The sequence below is a fragment of the Lepisosteus platostomus genome, chromosome 6 (genome assembly GCF_059453375.1).
Source record: "Lepisosteus platostomus isolate fLepPlt1 chromosome 6, fLepPlt1.hap1, whole genome shotgun sequence".
Lineage (NCBI taxonomy): Eukaryota > Metazoa > Chordata > Actinopteri > Semionotiformes > Lepisosteidae > Lepisosteus > Lepisosteus platostomus.
Genome location: NC_142616.1, coordinates 50,686,634 through 50,709,758, shown reverse-complemented (window position 1 = coordinate 50,709,758; position 23,125 = coordinate 50,686,634). Strand labels below are relative to the sequence as shown.

At 37.1% G+C, this 23,125-nt stretch overlaps 1 protein-coding gene across 3 annotated transcripts in view; it reads left to right on the top strand.

Moving 5' to 3' along the window:
* The first annotated feature begins 360 nt into the window (after positions 1–360).
* The window catches only part of prickle2b (prickle homolog 2b), a 93,469-nt gene continuing 70,704 nt past the window's right edge, over positions 361–23,125 (top strand). Inside the window, exons 1-2 of one of the 3 annotated variants that reach the window (XM_088636238.1) lie at positions 361–498; positions 10,717–10,802. Coding sequence is in view for 1 of the 3 variants with exons in the window: in XM_088636236.1 (XP_088492362.1) it covers positions 9,564–9,605; positions 10,717–10,802 (128 nt within the window). In the remaining 2 variants the exon portion in view is untranslated. Of the gene's footprint in view, positions 499–9,452; positions 9,606–10,716; positions 10,803–23,125 lie in introns of those variants that run through there. The other 2 variants (XM_088636236.1, XM_088636241.1) reach the window with 2 other exon arrangements.

The window sequence follows — 23,125 nt, the reverse complement described above, 5'->3', positions numbered from 1 at the left end:
CATTTAAGTTGTTAAGTTAAGTAAGAATGAAGACTTGAGACACACCAGCCCCCTAGAAGTAACAGTGGATATCCCTAGTACTGTATAAGCACAAGGATAAGTGGAGCTAAATGAGAAAAGGCAATTGATTCTTTGTTACTTATTAAACACGGAATAAATAAAGAGAACTGACAGCTTTCAAAGATCGCTTGTTTACATTTGGAAGTGAACAATAGATGTCTTCACTGTTTATCTGGCTGCTATAATTGCAGTATCTGCATTTCAGATCAATATACATTCTGTTCTGTTTTAGTTACTGTTTTGTTTTCAAGTTGGTTTCCTTAAACAAAGCCCTCAAGCCTGAACATGTTCTGATGAACACTCGATATATCAACACACCTGCATAAGAGTTCCTGAATTCAGCCTGTAGTAGCAATGATCAAGCCTTGTTACTGCCATGATACTCCTCCTTAAGGAAATTGGCCAGGAAAAAAAGAAAATTAACCTGGATTATTAAAAGTAAGTGACTTGTTTTTAAGATCTCAACTCTATCTCAGATGTTTAACTTAATGGAAAGTTTTAACTCTAAAAGGGATGGTGCAAAATGACATCCATAGTTAATACATACACTTGTTGTGAAAAATAAAATGCATATTTTTGATGAAATTACCCAAATTTAATCTTATAGTGTGTCTTCAGTTTTCCCTTGTCATGAATATGGTTTGCTGTAGGTGCTCCTAGTTTGCCGTAGTTTTACCACAGTTCTGAACACTTTACTATGTATGTCTTTGTGTTTTGAAACATTTTACTCTACATTTGCTATACATTGATAAATTAGAATACATGGACTTCCAGGAGAAGTTATAGGTCGTTATGTACGTCAATAAGCATTTAAAAAATATTAAAACAACAGGATTTTATTGTTACGTAACTAAAGTGTTTGCTGGTATAGGTTAAGGAAGTTGTTTTATATTCAACTCAGTTTATGTTGCAGCTCTTTAAATGTAATGGAGATTTTGATCAATTGTTTTGGAATTCCTTGTGGAGCAAGAATAGACTAGATGTACCACAAGGTGAATAAACTTGCAATGTTGTCACGGGTTTTGAAACAGATCCATAAAGTACCTAGCTAACTTGTATGCATACATGTGTATTTGCATTTGGATCTAATACATAATACATTAGACTGTCTATTTATTTATGTAAAAACAATAAAGTAATCAAGAAAATGATCAAATGATTGAAAATAAGTGGCTAAGAATTCCAACATTTCTGATAAGTGAGAATAGTAATCTAATCGTTGGAATTAACCGAGGTATCGGTTTTGAGAACAGCATTGTCTGTATACCATTTGAGACTTGATTAATGGTGTTTGTTTGGTCATGTTTTTTGCTTCTTTCACTAGTATTATGTTTACAAGAGATTTCAAAATGTACTAAAATTATCTGGAAAGGAACATAATTAAGTGAAGCTGGTTGTCTTTTGGAAGCAAATCTGTTTGTCCTTTTAATACTTGCATTCTCTAGAGTTGGAAACAATATTATAATTTAATATTAAAGTTTTAAAGTTTGAAAGAATAATTAATATATTTGGTTGTATTCCTAAAATGGCATGAACTATAAAGCTCTGACCGTTTTCTGGACTTCTGGACTTTTAAAAAAAAAACTTTAAATTTATTTTAAATAGTATCTTAGCTGAAAGCTAACACTTCACAGTCAACTGCTAAATTGCTTTGGTCAGCAGAAAAAGCACAGGACTGAACATGAATAATGAATTAAGGAAAAATTATTACACTCATCCAAAAATGGAAATTCTCCTCCCACCCCCTGACCTGAAACAGGTTTCTCCATAGTTTGCAATGTTAAAAAACATACATTAATTACTTTCACTTTTAATGTACAGTACTAGCCACTAAATCGCAGATACTCCTGTTACACACAGGGCAGGATGTTTACAATGCCAAGAGAGGTGATCAGGATAATGTTAGACACACAGAAAGATGTGAACAGGGATGTTTTTGACCTGGTTAATCAAATTCTAAAGTACAGTACTTCTGAGTGTTACTGACATAAAAAGTTCCTTATTCATAAACAAATGCAAATTTTCTTTTTTAACTTTTGAAACATTATTGACTATGACATTGTCATCCTTCTTTTTTCTAACCTCTTCATCCGATTCAGGGTCACAGGAGAGCAGTAGCCTATCTCAGAAAGCAACAGGCACAATGCCGGGTACACCATGGTTGGGACACCAGTCCATCACAACACACACTCAGACACAAACACAGACACAGACAACGACACACTGACACCAGGGCTAATTTTCCCAGAAGCCAATTAATCTTTAAGTATGTCTTTGGACTGCTGGTAGAAACCAGAGCAACCGGAGGAAACCTATGTGAGCATGGGAAGAACATGCAAACTCCACATAGATAGCACCCCAGGTCAGGAATGGAACTCAGGACTCCAGCACTGCAAGGCAACATTACTAACCACTGTGCTTCTGTGCCTCCAAGAACACCTTTTTTAATTTTAGAATTTTAAATTAGAAAACAGCACAGGGAAATGATCAAATGTAAAACATGACATTAGGATAGTAATTCAGGTGGGTAGCTGCGTCAGCATGCATAGGCTGCAAAGGAACAAGTAATAGGTTTATTCCATGCTGAAAATTAATTCAGCATGGAATAAACACAACGTGCCTCAAGTAAAACAGTAAATGTCTCTGCAGGTATGATGTGATGTCAGAGGAGCATGTTCTTCTGTCTTATTCTCAAGATTTGTTTCCAGAGAGGCTCTTAAGAAAATGCGTAATTTAAAACTAATGAATGGTTCAAAATGTATTAATTAAAAAAAGGATGGATGGCAGAAAATACCACATGATTTGACCCATACAGTGTTTTCATTTATATATATATATGTGTTTAAAAAACCTGTTGATATACCTATAATAAGCCTGGTATGCATATGAAATATAGGATAGAATTATAATAGCACTTAAAGTACTTTGTTAATTAATTTTGTTTACCATAGCCTCGCAAAAGGACAAAACAGAAACCTGTTATATTGTTATACCAAATACTGAATAACTTGTCTTGATGAAGAGTTAAAAATTCCCTTGGACAGCTGTAGAAATAACCTCAATAACCTCTCAATAACCTGGGTGATTTTTCCTCCACAACACATTCCCAGACATTCCCACAAAGATTAGTCCAGTTAAATGGGCCATTTAATCACCCTTTTCCATTTTTAATAGTAGCTTTCATGGAATAAAAACAACACATTTATGTAGTTTCCTACTGATAAATTAATGTGGTGTTTGCTCTGGGATAAATTAAGTTTGAACAATTACGGTTAAGAATTAAGTGAAGGAGGAAGAAATTAAGCTGTGGTTGATAACCACACCTGTACATCTGATCTGTATGTTGTAGAGAAATTCTTCGAAAATTAGAAGGAGCCCTCAAAAAATATTCCCTTGGGGTCTACCTGAGTGACAGCTGTAGTCACTGAGGCCCTATTGACACTCACTGACAACAATTAGGGGAATCAGGGGGTAAGGACAATCTATGCACTTAAGCCATAAAACTGTAAATGAAAGTACATTTGTTCTTTCTTTTATCATTAGAATAACATTTTTCATTTTTTGGTGGAAGACATGCAAAGATCTTTCAAGCATACTTTGCAACTATTTAAATTACATTTAAAAAGGTTGAAGAGAAATGTCACTCAAGGAACAACGCAATTTGCGTAGAACACAAGAAACTTAACAGATGTTTTTTCACAGAGGTATAATGAAATAAACCACAATTAGTTTAATACAAATAGACTGGTTTGAACTTAAAAGTTTTGCAACACAATATTGATTGAACAAGTAGGCATTAAACAGATATAAAATCTCAATATATATCCCTTTGCACCATAAATTGTTTGAAATTGAGCTAATTTATTTTTCATTACTACCTAACGAAGAATTACTTTTCAGTAACATATAAAAGAATTTGAGGCAATAAGGTATTTCAGTAATTCAGGGATCTCTGCAATAGGTGCCAGGGGGTGACTCTGCAGAATCAAATTAAATGAGAAGGAAAGTGCATTATTTAGTAATCTTTAATTCTCCATTGCTCATATTCTTCTAAATATGATCACAACAACTCACAGCAAAATGTACACAAGCAACGAATATTAAGAATTTACTTCATTATCTGTGTGCAGGTCTGTGTTTGTCATGTATCCTGTGATGGACTGGCGGTTTGAAAATGATGGATGGATTTTCTTATACAAAGCAGATTAGTTACTTTTACTGAAGTAGTCTGATTGAAGTGTCTTGTTCGAACAGCACTGTCCCTCCCAAAAATTAAACCCTCCTGCTACAAGTCCAGAACTCTAACCACAGCTCCAAAATATGAAGTGTTCTAGCAGCTAAATCCATCACATTTACCAATCATTGTCAAGTGTTCCTTATCATTAACATGATTAGTTCTTCTTCACACATCAATGAAGCTCAAAGGCTACTTTTGTAATTCCAATACAGATTTCTCAGGTGTAACTAACTGGTCCGGAAACAAAACAAGTTGAATTTCAGTGTAAGATCAAACAGGAAGGAAGTTTTCATGTTGTACACGAGATCTAAATTATTTTTTTTAATCCTGTATTTCTGGACATTTCAGACAAAATTCTTTATTTAACCAGTTAAATATAATGTTACCCAATATGTCCCATATAACCTTGCACTGTGGCTTGATTTGCTGAAAATAATATGTATCACAAATTACTTTGGTAATCTGATTCTTTAAATTAATGCTCATTTTACTGATTCACTGGCTGACAGTGTTTTTAGAAAAATATGTTTCCTGTTTCCTTTGCAAAATCTTTTGCCTCATCACTTACCAGTATACAGTATGTAAGGATTTTTGAGAACGCTTTGTAATTTTTGCTTCATCCATGTCAAACTGAGCTGACATGCGTAAGCAAGATGCAGAGCAACTTGTGTTTTATGTACTACACCAGTAGAACAAATGCAAAAACAACAATTTGCAAAAATTATATTTCATAGGCTTTTACACAAACCATGAAATTTGATAATGTGAATAATGTGGGGTTCATGGAGTTTGAGGGATACAGAGAAGCTTAGAGGAGATTCAGCAAACACAGGAAGGGGTGTGCTTGAGGACTACCTAGGACTGTATTATGGCCCATAATTTGGGAACCCAGATCAATGTCAGCAATAAATTCAGCATTTTTATTGCATTGCTTCAGATTAATTTAAGAAATTGAATTGAGAAATCAATTTAAAGTCTTAAAGTTTATCAATGGTCTGTTCGTTCTATTAAACATACATTTAACTTCCAGTGTGACTTTTCTTTTATAATTACTGATAATTGAAGTGAGCTTTGAACTTCTTTACTGATTACCTCCAGCATTCTGTGTACCATCAAACAACAAAAACTTTGCTTTGTTTGCAACATTATGCCAGGTTAGGGGATTGTAGTTGCGTAGTTGCGTTGGGGGCAGTGCCACAGGTGTCGGGAAGAAACACAAAGACCAGGGCCAGAAAGATTATAGATATATTACATTTGTTTATGTTGAACTTCGGTACAACACATTCTTTTGGTAGGTCTTGCTTCATGTTTCTACACAATGGCTATTCCAGGTTTTCTTTGCTTGGAGGATCTGATAATTGGGTTATACATCAAAAAACATTCCTCTGTGGCAATTGTTTACTGTGCTTTTTCAAAAACTAAATACAATTAATGGCCCAATCCCAGAAACAGTAACATAAACGTTTGTATCCTGTGCTGTAATTGTTTATGATATATTCTAAAGGGCAAAAAAAGAATGAGGGGACTCTGATAGCAGTAGGAGAGACTCAGGGCTTTGGCCAGAGTAAGTCTTTCTTGTAAGTGGGACAAGCTGAAACCAAATCCTACTTATTGTAAATACAGAGGGGTGAGGGGAGGGCTGCAGTGCATTGAAACGAAAGCCAAGTTATATTGTGCAAGCGATGTATAGGTACTTATCTTCTTTGTATTCTTACCCCATGTTATACTCCTGCACTTTGATAGGCTGCTGCTAAGATTAGGAACCAGCAGAGCTGAAGGATTAAGCTCCACTAGAGTCAATTTATTCAAAACGATTTGTCTTGTATCTGTTTACTTCTTGACAAGCTGAATAGTGATTTTTTTTGTGTCGGTGTGCTTAAGGGATCCCTGTTATCAGAAATCAGACATAGGGATTGGATGAAAGACGCCTTACTAACTGAATAAGAATTCAACTCTTTTAACGATTGGACCTAAAAAGTATATTTAATCATTTTTAGCAAAATGTCATTTGCATTCAGTGCCAGACTGTGACCTTCTCCATATTGCCTGGTCCTTTCAAACTGAGAGTGTTTTCTCAGACACAAAAAAAGAAATGTTGTATTATGATATGGTGCTCAGTTGGCATTTCAGTACGGCTTGAAGATTCCAAATACTCTTATTTAACAATACTGGCACTTGAAGGGGGTGGTCTTACTATGGCAGCTTGCATACTGATTCGAATCGCAGCTTAAAAAGAACCTCTTTTCACTCTGACTGTAAACAAGCCAAGCAAACAGCACACCAGCTGGAGTGAGGCAGGGTTCATCTCTGCTCATCATCGCTCTTAGAAACACTAGTCAGGGAGGCTTTGCAGTTTTACAATATTGGTTATTATTATTTGGTAAACTAATTGTTTCTCAATTGTAACCTTTTGTCACGGACGTCCAAAGAGACTAACCGTGGGGAGCAGGAGAGCGGAAAAAGACCCATATGCGTAGCGGCAAGACGGGAAAAAGGCCCGGGCTCATTAGTGCAAAGAGTTCAGGAATGCCGTATAGAAACCTATGCCCTCAGGGAGCGGACGTGGGGCGCCCTGGTGCTAGGCGGGTCTCAGGACATCCGAACATCAATGCTGTGCCAGGACAGAGTGCAAGACCCGGAAATATATAGCCCAAGGGAAAGAGAGGGACCGGAAGGACAGCAGACCGGAAACTAGGGACAGGACAAAGAAGGAGCGCCCTCTGGCTGCAGAGGGCGTGACAGTACCCCCCCCTTCATGGGCGGCTCCTGACGCCCATACAAATAAATGAGCTGCCCAGCACTGGGGGGAGGAAAAACTTCATTTAACTGAAAGGAAACCTCCGGGAGTCCACGGCTGAGAGCTACCCCCTCCTCCGGGGTATAAACCTTTATTGGGTGGAGGAAGGGGGGGTAGAGTAGGGCTCCGGAGACTTAAAACAAAAAAGTACACAAGCACAAACACAACAGACAAAAACCTGGGAAAGGCCAGGGAGACAAACCACAAAAAAAATATAGGAACCAAAAACAGGTACAAACCAAAGTTCCAAAACACAGGGAGCAGGGGGGACCAAAAAGGAGGGGAAACCAGGAAGAAAAAATCAAAACAAAAGGCAAAAAACAAGAAAAAAAAACACCAAAACCCCGGGGAAAAATACCGCAGACTGGGCAATGGGCACGTTCACATTCTAACGCTGATATCAGAGAGAGCAAGACCAGGAAGAGCCAGGCACAAAAACTCGCTCCAGACACAGAAGCTTGGAGTGATATCCAGCAATAAGAATGGAGGAACGGCAGAAAGCTTACCATTCCATCACTGATATCGGAGAGAGCAAGACCAGGAAGAGCCAGGCACGAAAACCCGCTCCAGACACAGAAGCTCGGAGTGATATCCAGCAATAAGAATAGGCAAGCCAGCTCAACATTCAATCACTGATATCGGAATGAACAACCTGAGGAGAGCCAGGTACGGAAACCCGCTCACAGACACAGATGCTCGGAGTGATATCCAGCAATTAGAATAGAGGAACTGAAAAAAAAACAGCCCAGAGAACAAGAAAAAACTGCGAAAAAACAAAAGGCGCCACTCGCAGGGTCGAAAAAATGGGCTCAGTATTCTGTCACGGACGTCCAAAGGTACTAACCGTGGGGAGTAGGAGAGCGGAAAAAGACCCATATGCGTAGCGGCGAGACGGGAAAAAGGCCCGGGCTCATTAGTGCAAAGAGTTCAGGAATGCCGTATAGAAACCTATGCCCTCAGGGAGCGGACGTGGGGCACCCTGGTGCTAGGCGGGTCTCAGGACATCCGAACATCAATGCTGTGCCAGGACAGAGTGCAAGACCCGGAAATATATAGCCCAAGGGAAAGAGAGGGACCGGAAGGACAGCAGACCGGAAACTAGGGACAGGACAGAGAAGCACCCTCTGACTGCAGAGGACAGAGGAGCACCCTCTGACTGCAGAGGGCGTGACACCTTTCTTATGTTTTTGAAGTTTGGAAAAGCACCGCATAAGCCAAGAATATAATAGAATAAAATATCAGAGCAGAAATTAATTATCATAATCAACATAGTAGTTGATTAAAGTCCCCTACATGACATTGCTCTTGTACCCTGGAGCAAAATACTTTCTCTTGGTGTAGAAATGGACTGATTCTCACTGTAAGCAATAATTTGTTCCTAATTGACTTACGTGATTAAATAAAGGATTAAACAAGATATAAAGTTAAAAACATATTTTGTTTCTCAGAAAAAATGCTCTCAGTGTTGCTGGTCAGAGAGGGTTTATTGCTGTTATATTACTTAGAAAATCTAATAATTAACTTTAATGTCATAATTAATTAATAATTATAATATTATACTATTACTCTTAATATGAGTAATATATATTACTATTAATAATGAAAATCCCTTATTTTGGGCATATTAGTTTTTCCTGAAGTGGGTCTTTCCATTCAGTCAGTTAGTGGGATTGGCAGCATTTCTTCCAGAAGATTAAATTCCTGTGACAACACCATGATCAGGGGAGTCCATTTCTGTTCTTGTGGTATCAATGTGTCTCATGTCTCTGGGTTTTCATTCCAGTTCAGTTTGAAAAGAGCTAAATGGTTACTGGTTTAACTGGACCAGCTAAAAACTTCTCCAAGATATTTAGGTGCTCGTGCTTAAAAGAGACCTTGAACATCTGCAGCTACAGTACACCAGCCCTCCAGGACCAGGACTGGACAGCCTTAATATTATTGATGTGCTTTTATGAGATCATACCTCCCAAAGCCTTGGTGATAAAATCCACAGCAACGCTGTTTGGCTACTGTTGGGCATTACAATGTAAACTGATCTTGGGACTCATCCCCCTGGCTTTATTTAGTTTATTTATTGCTGTTTAAGATTATCGGTTTGTCCATTGAAGCTCGTTTCGGTGTTTTGTCTCAGAAGTGACTTTTACAAAGACTTGGTAAATCGTGTAAACTCGCTTGGGAATTTGTGTACGCATGAAAACAACAGCTAAATCCATATATTTTTAAAAACGTACCATCAGGGCACCAACTTTCTCTGATCAAAACGCCAGTGACCAATGGCATCGACTGGGCTCAGGTAGGGTGGAGCTGGTGTTTCCGGAATGTCTCTCTTTACTCATTCTTTAATGAAATAGAATAGCGAGGGTTCCTTTGCGGGATCTCCAGCGCCACGTTGAGGATTCGTTTACTAATGTGTAAAAGAGGTCTTCCGACGGTTTGGGTTTATTGTGAAACCTGGCAAATTAAGTTGAGATGTTCTCTCGCAGTTCCAAGAAAAGACATTCAAGCAGATCGGTAAGTGGTCTGCGGGTGTTTTGTTGTTATCCTGGAATTTTCCCCGTTTCCCTGCAAATGTTGACGCATTCTGTACTTGGAATTGAACTGCAGCCTGTGAGCGTGAAGGCATTGAGGTGTATCGTTTTTTTATTTGATTTTAAAGGGATGAAGCACTATTAAGCTTAAAATCACTGGTTTAGCGCAAGCATGAACTTTACTGGTAACGTTTAATTAAGGTTCTAAGAAAGCACTTTTGTGTGTTTTATGATCTTTTGGGGTTTGTCTTAGGACTGTTTTCATTATAGATTGCAGACAGACCGTCGATTTCTACAATATTGTTATGTGTAACTCAAAAAAAAGTATTGTTTGAAAAAGTCAAATGTAGTATTATGTTAAGGTTACTTTTTAGCCGCTGAAGAGCAGAGCACCTCCCGTTAAATCATAACGTTTGATACCGTTTAAAAAGCCGATGTACTTTAGTGAAAAATTACTATAGAAAAATATACAGGATGAAACAACTTACAGACGTGATGGGGTCTATATTAGTAGGGACATGAGAATTATTTTTGCTGGCACTATTTTAACACCTGAATATTATAAGACGACATTTTTTAAAACTGAACGAATAATGTTAATGTAATAAATTAAAGCGCATTTACACTGATCCAGATTCGTCTGCCAGTCTAAGATGTGTGTACTCACCTGTCTCTTTCACAACCACGAAATGACAACAAAGTTGTCTTGTTACATATTTATTCACTTCACAAGTGCTGTTTGTTATAAGGTTCAAACACAAGCCTACCAGTTGAATCCCGCAAACTGTGGATTCAAATAGTGCATTTATTAAAATATTTGCCTATCGTTTAATTTAGCATATTTGACATGAAGAACAACTCGATTTGAACAAGTTTTGTTTCGTTTTGTGCGTGCGAAAACATCATTGACTAAATGAGATGTTTTCTAAACCACGCAAGATGGTTATTGGGTAGTTTGCCGTGCGTTTCTGAGCAGCTATCGCAGTTTTGTGTGAATATCTATGCTTTGTAGTTCCCTTGCTCATCATGTATTTTGAATATTTCAATTTCAGCCTTCCTGTGTTAACTGTTACTTCTTTTCTAACCTCTCGCAGCTCTCTGCTCTCGATGAGCCTGAAAGAGGGCAGCCCTGTCATGTGTGTGGCGAGCAGTGTCCAGGGTTTGTGTTGCATAAATGGAGGTAGAGTATTTCTTCCTTTATCAGGGTAGGATTGTTTGGCAACAGGCTTAGGTGGTTCTGTAAACCTATAATCACTGTCAGTCACTGTTGGGATCAATGTTGTTATATAGTGAAGTTGCTGGTAAATGTTGCCTGAAAGAAAAAGCCGTGATTTGAGATTTTGTTTTGGGGGGGATGTTTTTAGAGAGACTTTAGGAAAGAAATAGTTTTTTTTAATGCAGTGCAGAAAAAGGAAAATATTTTAGAAGAAAACCTTTGAATATTTAAATATATAGCATCTCTGAACCGTTACAGCTAATGAGACCTGGTTAAACAAATATATCAAATCTAAGCTTATTTCCACAGTATTTGTTAGGTTTAATTAAATTTGATTTTCATGTACTTTAACTCAAGCTGTGGTGGTTTAAACTTTTGAGTAATGAATAGGATTTTCAGTACATTGCTGAACAATAAGATAATGATTAAAAAAACTAACTGAACTGTTCTACAGAATGTACTTGTTTTTAACATTCAAAGGTTTGTTTCAAAGTGAATTAAGATATTTCCATTAGTTACAACATTTTTCAAGATGTATTTAAGTAGAACACATCTGCAGTAATTAAATACAAGCTCAGAAATTATACATGAAGGCTGTGGAGGGATCTCAGAGGAAGCCCACGGTAGATCCTGTGCTTTCTGTAAGTGTAAGCAGCCAGAGGAAAAATCTTTTTTTTAAAAAAAGATACCTTCCATGCAGCTGCTGATAAACCATTACCTCTCACAAGTGCATGTTGAGTCACTTTTCCCTATGCATTTATATTTTATTTCATCCGGCTGCTTGTTAACAAGCTGACATAATCACACGGTTCTAGCCAGAAGATTTTCACATGGTATTAACGGTCAAATTTTATATTCTTTATAAAATTTATATTGGGACTTTATATTGCCAATAGTCAGCAAAGTTCAGCTTCTGTCAGTTCACGTTTCGTTTCAAATTTTGCTTGGGTGTCTGTTTTTCCATACGAAGTTTTAGTGTGAAGTTGTTGAGCATTTCAGTTTCATCGTAGAAAAATAAACTCTATAATGACAAGGTCTCCAAGTAGCATTTATCAGACTGTCAAATTAATTTTTATACCTGACATTGATGACTCTATTACTTTTTTAAGGTCTTCAGATGCAAATCATTATTAGAGTGCTAGACACTAATACATTTTTTTTATTTGATTTCGGAATATGCACACTGACCATTACAACTTTGAATTTTGTATAAAACCATGAAAATAAATGCTAACAGGTATTGAGGAGAATGTTCATAAAAGCCCCTATGTCCTTTAAGATCTTAAAAATTCCTTGCAATTCAACTTCGTTGAAAATAGATGTTGTGTTACAAGCACACAATTTACAACATGCTGGGGGGAATTAGATGTGAAGGTTTGGAAAGCCCTCAATGCTGTAAACAATTATAGGGCAATTTCTAACACAGGAATGTTTCCGTAATTGCACATCTTTGTAGTGTAACCCATAAATGTGCAGATTTTCCAACAGTTGATAGCAGGCATTTTTAGGACAGTCTAGGAGTCTTGTTTTGTAAAGCACACAATACAGACTTCCAAACCCGTGAGAAGATTTAAAAAACCTGAACTGCTTTGTTAGCTTAAGTCACTTATTTAAGAGGTTTTATTCTGATGTTACTTAAATTCTCTGTGTTTAACTGGGTTTCAAGTTACACTACATTTCATTATGATGAAGTATCTCTTTGGGGAAAATGGGGGAGCTCTGTATTGTATACTTCCATGCAGGCAAGTGCTGTTCATACCAGCAGATAAACTAAAAGAGTGACTTAGAAGTGCTTTGGGAGAGTGTGATGGTAGATTTTCTTGTGATTAAGGCATTTGTACTAATTGCTGTTGTTTTTTAGAATAATAAGAGATAGGAAAAACCTTTAAAGTTTAGGAAAATATTTTCCCTCTTGTACTTGGAAAAAAGAGAAATGCTATTAGTTTCTGTCCTTAGGATATTTCAGACCTTAGTAAGAATGGGAGCTGTACCAACAGATGAGGGAAGGTTTTAGAAGTAGCTGTATTTCATTAAAAAAAAAAACAGAAAAAACTGAAAAAGGAAATTATAGACCAATAAGTCTTATTTATGTTAAAAGTAAGGTTATGCAAATGATAGTGCTAGGTAGAATAATAACAAAATAGTGGGGTTTTAAGAAATGAAAAACAAGTTTAAAAAAGGATGTTTTTGTTGTACAACAATGTTGTACTTTTTAAAATGAATGTCAAGGACAGTTGATAACACTGAACATTATATTTTGATTTCCTGAAAGCTTTTGATAGAGATCCCGATAAAAGTCTGATGCTCAATTTAAAGTACTTTGCAATCCCGTCAATGTATGCAACATGGTTAACAAATAGGAATTTCCGCGTTATCATTAAAGTTTTGTACCTCTGGGTACTGGATTTACATTCTGAGATAATTAGCAAAGCATTGAAATTAATAACAAAAGTTGAAAACAAGGGATTTAGCCACTATGTGTAAAATTAAATGTAACATTTATAAGTGTATTGTGATCCACACAGTATGTGGGGAAATTCACTGTGCATGTTGCTTGAGTGAGTCCGACCTGCAGTAATCTATGTACAAAGCCCTAGATACCTATCATGTATATTCTTCTATGCTCTCTTCAAGAAAATGTAAGGTGGCACTGTACATGTGGAATTCTTGGGTGTTTATACACCCAAATGGTGATTAATTTAAATTCAGAGAGTTTATGCTTAAAGATTACAATCTGCTAATAAGACCTCTTTTAACATACCTTGTTCTGTTTTAGTCACCACACAACAGAAAGGATATTATTGCCTTAGAAAATTCATAAAAAAAGTAACAAGAATGGTCCCTGGTCCCCTAAACCTCCTCAGTCTACAACAAAGGAGATTTGATCTAAGCACATAAAATCTTAAGGGGGGATAGATAGCCCAGGAGACCTTTATAGACTCATTAGTGAAACAAGGACACAGGGTGACAATTAGCTACTACAAGTGATTTGGTTGAGGATGGAGAACGGGAAACACTTGTGGATGTCTGGAACAGGCTTCCAAGCCAGGTGGTTGAGGCCCAAATTCTGGGCTCCTCCAAGAAACAGCTGGAGGAAATATTAAATTCATTTAACTGCTAAGCTACCAAATGACCAAGATGACTTGTGTCTCTAGTTTGCAAAATGTTACCACTTGATTAATTGAGTACACAGAGGAATATAAAGTTGTCTGATACTAATCCAAAAATATGATCAGTATCCCACAAAATCAAAATAAATATTCTATATCTGCATTAACATGTTAGTGTGTGTTTCAGTTTGCAGTTTTATGAATGTAGTATTCTTATCTCTCCAGAAAATGTTGCCACACTTCCTTACTAATTTTCTTTGTAGTAGTTCTTGATATAATAGTTTATTTTCAATTTAATGTATCTAGAGAGACATAGAAAAAATACAGAATAACCTTTAGGGATAGGGTAGCTTGTTCATTCTCATAGCCAGATTACTCTTATTTGAACTAGGCTCCCCCAGACAGTAAAATCTAGGGTTTCTTTTTTCCAATGACCTCAATAAAGTAAATACCTTTGGTTGCCTTTTTTTTTTTGGAATTTGCAGATTTAATGAATTGCATGTATTTAGCACTAAGGAATACAAAAGTGCTGTACATAAAGTTAGGAACCCACTTCATCACCGAAGTGCAGCCCCCCCTCACCTGGTGACAATGCAGCAATTATGCACCAGCATGCCCACTTTACAGGAGGTCATGTGGAAAAGGGAGAAATTACTTAATCAATTGAACCAAGGCAGAATTTTAGATACTTCGGACTGTGTAAGCATAGAGGGCAGTTTAGCCTGGAAATTAGCTTCAGTAGTCTTATGATAATTGCCAAGGGCATTTTATTGACCTTGCAGTCAGAATCTGAATTTAATATCTCTTACAAAGGTCGACACCTCTGTATAGAACGGTGTCCCTAGTCACCCTGCTAAGGGATTGGTTTTTGGAATCCTTGGCCAGTGATAAGAGTGCCACCTATTGGACCAGCAACACCATTTTCCTTTGAGGTGTCTTATCCCAGTGGTGAGCAGGCCAAGCTTTGTTTAGCTTCTGAGATCTGATGACATTGGATTGCTGTGATTAAAGCTTACAGTATGGTATAATCCAAGCATGTTTACAAAATGTTTTGGATGTTTACAAAGACTGTTTTTTGCTTGACAATGACAACAAACATACATACTAGGCCTCCACTTGTACATTGTATTTAGTCTTTCTGAAAATGTTTGAGGTCTAACCAGATAAAAATAAATCAAACACTGGTATACTTAACTGTTTTTTCCTTGAATTATTTATATGTGCCTTTAGCCTGATTGGTTTCCCTTGTACTAATGAGCCTCATTACAGATGCTATTAACATTTGTTTTGTGAGAGTGTGCTATCTGATCGGGCATATTTTATGACCCAGTTATTCGGAGAGAACATTTTGGTGTGCTCCTTTCTGAAAGTGCCTTTGTTATTGTAGATTTTGTTGCATAAGCCTTGAAAATAAAGTAGTAATTTTGCATTTTGTCTGTAAATGAACTGCATTCTGAATATGTTGCAGTAGGAGTCCTCAGATTGTGAATTACTTTTGTTTAAACTGTAGCTTCCTTTGTGGTGGTGTTATCGGAGGGTGTGCAGACAAAGCTCCCTCTGTATCTGCCAATGCTATAAGGTTTGTGGGGGCAAAAACTCAGGCAAGAAACTGATACTCTGATACCTCTGTCCTTGCTGTAACCTTATCGGATCCGCATTACACTGAGCAGGGCTGCCATTCAGCTTGTTAACAAGCAGCCGGATGAAATAAAGCTGTCAGTGGTGTTTGGCGTATGAATGGCCTTTTCAAAGTGCATTTTTGCATAGTGTCATGGAAGGGGGGAAAAAAGAAAGCAGTGGTAGGTATACCAAACAAAAGATGGGGAAATTTACAGCTCTCTTTCACACAATTAGCATGGATATGCAAACCTGTATAGCAGCAAGAGATGCCTTGATAATAGGCCGAAATCACTTTCTCAGCTTCACATTCCTTTGATATGGAAAACTGGCAACATCTGTGCCACACACGATCCTCCTAATGGCGGATCTGATGGTTTAGTTTGTATTGCTCTTTTTATGTTGTTGCGTTTAAGGTGAAAAGAAACAAAAATAAGTTTATAAAAGTCCAATCGTTTGTTTGCCAAGAGCTTTATTTGCTAATGTTTTAAGAATACATGGTTGGTACAAACGTATCTTCTTCAATTTAATAATAATGCCGTTTATTTTATTGGTCATTAAATGGAATAAAACACTTTCTTACTGATCCTTGTATTTTGATCTTTGAAATTGTTTTGTATGTCATCAGTATCACAGTGTTCCCCCAATTTATTCAGATTTAATCCACTTGTTGCCCATTTAAGCATTAATATGAGTATTTGGCTCTGAAAGCCTTTCTCTCTTTGTGTAAACCGATGTTATTGTATCTTGTTTTTCAAAGTCTTTAGGTTGGGAATGGAGATCATTTGCCATACTTGAGTATTTTCTTTTGGTGAGAGGGAGAGTCTGTCTGCATTTTGTTCCCTCTTGAAGGTTTTACAGATTATGGTCATGCTTGCGCAGATGGTGACAGTATTCACCCTGGCTGGCGAGGCCTGGAGACCCTCATGAAAAGGTGAATTGGGAATTTGTGAACAGCTCCCTGCAATTACTTACTACGTACTGGAGTTGCCAGTTCAGAAGCCTCAGTGTATCTCCTCTCAAATGCCAGCAAAGCTGTTTCCAAAAAAAGAAGAGCTGTACAGTTTTGATTCTGTTCATTTTTCTGTTAATCAGTGTTTAATTCACAATGTGCACCGCTGGGTTATTTCTTGAGATTTGCTATTTAGATAAGTTCCATGTGTACAAATGTTGTTACATCATACAATTAATTTTGTAAATGTTTAACTTGCTGAAGAAGAAAGAGCCTGTTATTATGAACGTGACTGGCTTATAAATACAGTAAGGCTCAGATTTGGCCTGTGTCATACTTACATAGTTTCAGAACAATCCAGTCATGTCATCATCTGTTATTGTTTAACCTTGTTATTGTTTAAAGACTGAGGGAAACTGCTGAATATGGGCCTGTCAGTGATGATACTTCTTTTATTAGTCCATCTGAATATGAAGCTATTTTTTCCAGTGTGAGCATTAAATCTTCATTAGTCCTATTAGTTCTAATGTATTTAGTATTAAAGCACATCTTCTGATTAGATGGCTTCCAAGAAAAATCTCCATCTTCAATTATCTAATCTTTCTATTAACATTAACAAAATCCCATTTATGAATGCTTAATAGCTACAGTTTGAGGTTATTGGTTTTCATAAGCATGAATAATGAAGCTAAGCAAGTGAATGTTTTAGAAATAAAACAATGTCCAGATGTATTTTGAAGATTTGTGCAGGATTCTTGAATAGAGAATTTTATTAGTAAACACTGAATGTGAAGTCCAGATTTAAATGGAATGGTTATTTTGTCCAGCTAAACCATCTCATTTGTATGCGCTGCTTGCAGACTGTGGATAGGCACAGCATGTTAACGAGCAAGTGAATTGTTGTGACACTTATGTTGATTAGTCATAAATTAAGAGCTGCAATACTAAGACTGAGATCAAAATATAGTTTGGAGGAACATAGGGGAGGAGTATGGTCATAAAGATGAGAGAGAGTCCCCACTGAATGCTGCCAAACTCCACACTAAGCTCTCTGCTGTTTTCTGTCACTATTATCTTCATAATTATGCTTCCTTGGCAGAGCATGAAAGTCTCCAAATGATGCTGCTTTGCTATTCTTGGGAGTTAAACCATCTTCTGATCTGCAGCCAGAGAGACTTAACTTCTGAGTTAAGCTTTGGTTTGCTTCAACAATTAACTTTACAGGATTCTCAGGAAACACTGATATCCCACATTGTGTCGAGGTTAAATAGTGATGTAAGAAAATCTCAGAAGAAATGTCTTCATTCTGGAATTGTTTCCCAATCGCTGTAATCAAAAGGCAGATATTAATGAACCAGAATCCAAGCCCATCAAGATGCTGCAGTACAAGCATCATTTGCAAGTCATATACAGTCATTAGCAAACCCTGGTCTTTGAAGAGTGTTGTGATGCTGCTGTAAGTGTTAATACTTTTAAATCATTAATCTCATTGGTGACAGTGACCAGAGAAGTCCATAACTTTTTCTTGATTCTGGTTTCTCTGGACATATCCTTCCACCAGACTGGAGCTGGCCGCTCAGGAACTCCTGTAGAGCCATGCCAATCCAGCATCTGAATTAGATTTTAGAGTGTTGAGAGTGTTCCCTGATGTCAACTACTGTAGGTGCAATCTGTCACTGGCTGTCCCTCAATGTGCAGCTTACCACACAAGCATACTGCTGCTGGGCTAATGCTTAGACGGTAAGTGTTTAGTAGCTTTAGGGAGTTATTGTAACTATAAACACTTTTGTAATCAAATATTAATTCTTATACAGTAGCTGCAGATCTAAAGCAGTTACTGGGGAGTCGGAAGCATGCCCATATTTAGTTTTTTTTTACCAAGATAGCCTGTGGTGATACAGCACTTTGAATGGTATGAAAGTGATTAAAAACTTTTTCTGTATTTTATTGTATGACCATGGTAATATATTTTTTCAAAAATTGTAATTTTTAGTCCTCAGGAGATTTAATGAGTTAATGACCGTTTTGAAATGCAAAAGAATAGTACAATGAAAGTTCAGAGAGCGATACTTTGGTGTTGTCTGGATGACATTAAACAGGTTGGTTGCTTGACATCTTAAGATGATATGGGTTCAACTGGATTTTAAAGATGGCGTTTGGAATTTTGAACTCACTTGTTTGTAGCAGTTCTGTCACGTCTGCTGGCCAAGTCTGGTCTATACAGCGTAAAATAGCAGAAGACAGCAGAAAAAGAATGCAATTCTGCAAATAGAAATGTAAAGTTATACAATAAATGATTAAAAAAAGTAATCAGTAAATCAAAAGATACATTTTATATTAGTTTAAATTTTCAAAACAGAATTTAGTTTTTTGCCTTTAATTACCTTTATTGCTACACCCTAAAAACTACACCCATTATAAACCTTTATAGTGTTTTGTAACTGTAATAGGAACACAATTTAAATGTAAATGCCATCCTTGGAAACTAAATGCTGACATGACACATATTCATTTCTTGAAGGTCAAAGCTGAAATGTTAAGCAGCAGGTATTCTTTCTTACTGCAGTGTTGGTTTTTTTTTCCATCAGGGGTTTGTATAATGGGGAACTTACATGTAGTCATTTTGGCATTATAAACATTGTAAAGGATATACAGTGTTGCTTAAGACATCCTTATTTCCTTTCATAAAAACATATTGTTTTAAATAGCAGTTTATTTAAACAGTAAAATTAAAATTAATCAAAATCCATATTACCTTACTTCAAGTTTTGAAACTTTTAACTCATGTCAATAATTTGTTTGAATATTTTTTTCCGGGTGGTCACTTTTTATTAAAAAATGATGAAAATAATGAAATTATTTTGACCCTTAATTTGTGTAATGTTAAAATTAAATGTTTGACAGAATCAAAATGGAAAAAATCTCCTTAGGTTTTTATTTTTAAAAACATTTACTGCACTTCCTGTAACTGTAACAATGATGAAAAGGTCCATAATGCAGTACGTGTGTGCTTTTGGAAGCTCTTTATTTTGCTTTAGACACTGAAGCTAATAAAATTATCTGACACAGAGAATGCAGCATTCTTTAGGAGTTTCCCTCGGTAACTTAAATAAGCATCTGCTGTGTTATGTCCCTGTTTTGTAAAGAAGTTCAAAAGGCCAAATCAGATGGAATTTTACAATTGCTTATATTTGAATTAATCAAAGCTCAAACCATCTTAAAGATACTTTAAGTGCCAGTATCATCTGAAATGACACCAGGTTTTAGCCAGCAGGTTCTAAATACTTTGTATTCAGGGTGTACTGCTGTACACATTGATAATGCATGCTAAACATCCCAGTCTGGGGCCCTTCATTAACATCTCTTTTGGTTTCCTATTGAAGAAAAGGCTATACTGCAATATCTAAGTAAGAACTATTTTCTTGAAATGAGCCTGGACGTTCACCACTTCACTTCACTCGTACCACCCTATATGTAAAAAACTGCCTTGTTTTTGTGGATTTAAATAGTTTTACCTTTTTTTGTAGTGTAGAATTCTGCATGTACTGTATACCTTAAATGAAATCTTACAAATGACATTTTGCAATTTTAACACCTCACATCTCATTCTATACTTAAAACTGCTGTACCATATATAAACTGATGTTTTGATAGTTTCCCCGCATCGTCTAGATTAGAAGTTGAAAATTTATTTTTCTTTGTTGAAGCTCTCCATATTACAGTATATCTAGTTTGTCTTTCCCACCTGCTGACCTTGTCCATTAAATGTTTGCCTCCTCTTGAATTTTGTCTTAAGTGATTTTGAATTTCCTTAGCATTTTCTGCCTTATTTGCTTGTATCTGAAGAATACTGATTCTAGGGACAAAGAGTCAGGCTTATTTGCATGCCTCATCTTTTGTGATTCTGATATTTGCACATAACACAGAAGCATTGAAAAGCTTTTTTCTTCTGAAAGACTGAAGACCAAAAGTGTGGTTTGAAGAGTTTGGGTTGCAAGAGGTTTAGTAATTGTATTTTTGTATGCATGAAATTGTCCTCTCTTCCTCTCCATGAGCAGTGGAGTATAAGTCTGTGTGTGCATGCAGACTGTTGAAGCTGGACCTGTCACTTGCTTCAGTGTTAGGTGTCACAGATTATAAAATGGAACAGATCTTGCAGGAATGTTAAAAAACATGAGTAGATAACACTTGTCAATGGTTGGATAGAGTGACCTTGCCCATGATCAAGTGGGCATTGTGGACACAGATGATCTTGTTTTTTATCTTGGAAGTGATAAAGATCGGTTTATCACATTGTGTAGTATTCATATGCTGATTTATTGCATCTTAAAATCATTAATGTTCTACCAGTTTTAATCACAGACATTTAATTCATATTAGAATATATTCATACTGATACAGCTATTATTTTTTTTTATTGTGTTTTCCATCGCCTTCCCCTTTTAAATAATTTTCTACTTTTCGGATAAAATGGAAAATGCCCCACGCGTACAGAGTAGGTCACATTATTTAGAAATCTCCAGGAGGTGGATATATTCAAAACCAATGTGATAATCCCCTGTAATAGCTTTTGAAAACACTATTGGAACATATTTATCCTGGCTTTGTGGTAGATTTGCAAAATAGATTTAAACTCTTTGAAGTATTTGGATCTGTTTTTGTGGTAGATTTACAGAATAGATTTATGTTCTCAAAGGTGTTTGGATTTGTTTGTTCATGTTGATCTTTATCTGTGTGGTTTTCTCTCAATCTTCTGTAGAGATGCTAGGGCAAGTACTGCTGCTACAGGTTAACTAAAAACAAGGCTGAGGGCTGCGATGAAAGACTCTGACTTTAAAGACTGTGTCCACAGAGGAGGTTTAGAATGCTGCTGGCACTGATGACTCCTCTGTGTGAAGAATCCTGTGCAACATGGTATTCATGCCTGTAGAGCATGTTGGGTGCTCTGTCCATGTGCAAGTCAGCAAAGAATCAGCTCTCAGATGCCTAAATTGGATACACTCCAAATCTTGGCTGTGCTTTAATATCCTGTCCATGAAAATTACGAACAGCAGGGTTGACAAATTTCACCTTGGCAGAGTACGATGTCCACCATGAATGGACACAACACCTGCTCTGCAAGAACCAGGATGGCACACAGCTCAGCAGCACCATGTATCCCTGCAGCACCTCCCTAAAGATACCCTGGGGTACACCGTCGCAAGCCATCTCCTAGTCCATAAAACCATGAAGACAAGGGTGGCAAACTTCTATACCCCCTCAATATCCCCCACAATATCCATACAAGGATAAAGAGTTGATCTAGTTCAGGAGGGTAGCTGCGTCAGCATGTGTAGTCTGCAAAGGAACAAGTAATAGGTTTATTCCATGCTGAAAAGAACAGAGAGAAAACTCAACATTTTGGCTGTGAAGCCTTCTTCACACCTGAAAAAGGCTTCAAAGCTGAAAGTTGTGTTTTCTTTCTCGTCTTTTCAGCATGGAATAAACCTATTACTTGTTCCTTTAAAGAGTTGATCTACTGTTCCACAGCTAAGATGGAATCCACCATGTTCCTCCCGTATCCAGGACTCAACTACTGGATGGTGTCTCCTTTCCCTCCTTTTTAGCACCCTGGCATGAGCTTTCCTGATAAGGCCGAGACGTTTTATCCCTTTGTAGCCGGAACATGCCCTCTGGTCCCACCTCTTAGAAATGGAGACTGCCACTGCATATTTTGCCAATAGAGAGGTATTGTCCACACCTTCCACACAACATTGAAGAGGAGCATTAACAAAGATACCCCAACAAAGTCCAGCACCTTTGGCATTTCCTAATACAAAGTAAAGCTTTGTTTACATTTTTGTTTTTTTAAATCTGGACGTAAATAAGAATAACAAGAAGATATCCTTGCTATGCTAATGGATGTCTTCAATGTGTCACACACAGTGGAGAATGTGAGCAGGCTTTGAACTTTTTTGGGAAGAAACAGACCAAACACCATGGAGGAGCTGCTGGAAACATTGATGCAGAGCATTACAACATTGCAGTTTTGAAGACTGAGGCAGAACATGAGGAGAATCCACAGGAGATCAAGACATGCCTAGGGAAACTGAAATTTGAGGAATTGCTGTTCCTATTGCCATTGGAGAATAAAGACAAGCACACACCTCCTCACATAGAGCAAAAGAAAGTTGGACATTTCTCTGCCAAAAGAACTTTGCAAAGCACTTAAAAAAGTGGGACATGGGAAAAAGTCAATGGTACAATTTTTCCTTTGGTAATGGCTCCTCAATTTGGTAATGGAATGCAGAGACAACAGTGAAGGAAAAGGAAGAGCGGACTGCAGAACAGTAAAAATCCTGGAAGAGTACTCAGTGGAGCTGCAGAGGATGTAAACTGACTAAAATTCAGAAGATATGGCATAGGCAGAAGAAAGAGAATTTGAAGCATTGATATCTGTGCAACAGTATCTTAGTTACAAGGCACTACAACATGTATAAGGAGCTGACCTACCTGATCCTAAGCTTGAAATAGCAATTTACTGCAGTGACACTACAGAAGAGAGAGCTAGTGCGACAGTGTTCTGGGTGTAACTCGGATAAACAGACCCTGCAGCAATAGGTAAGTGG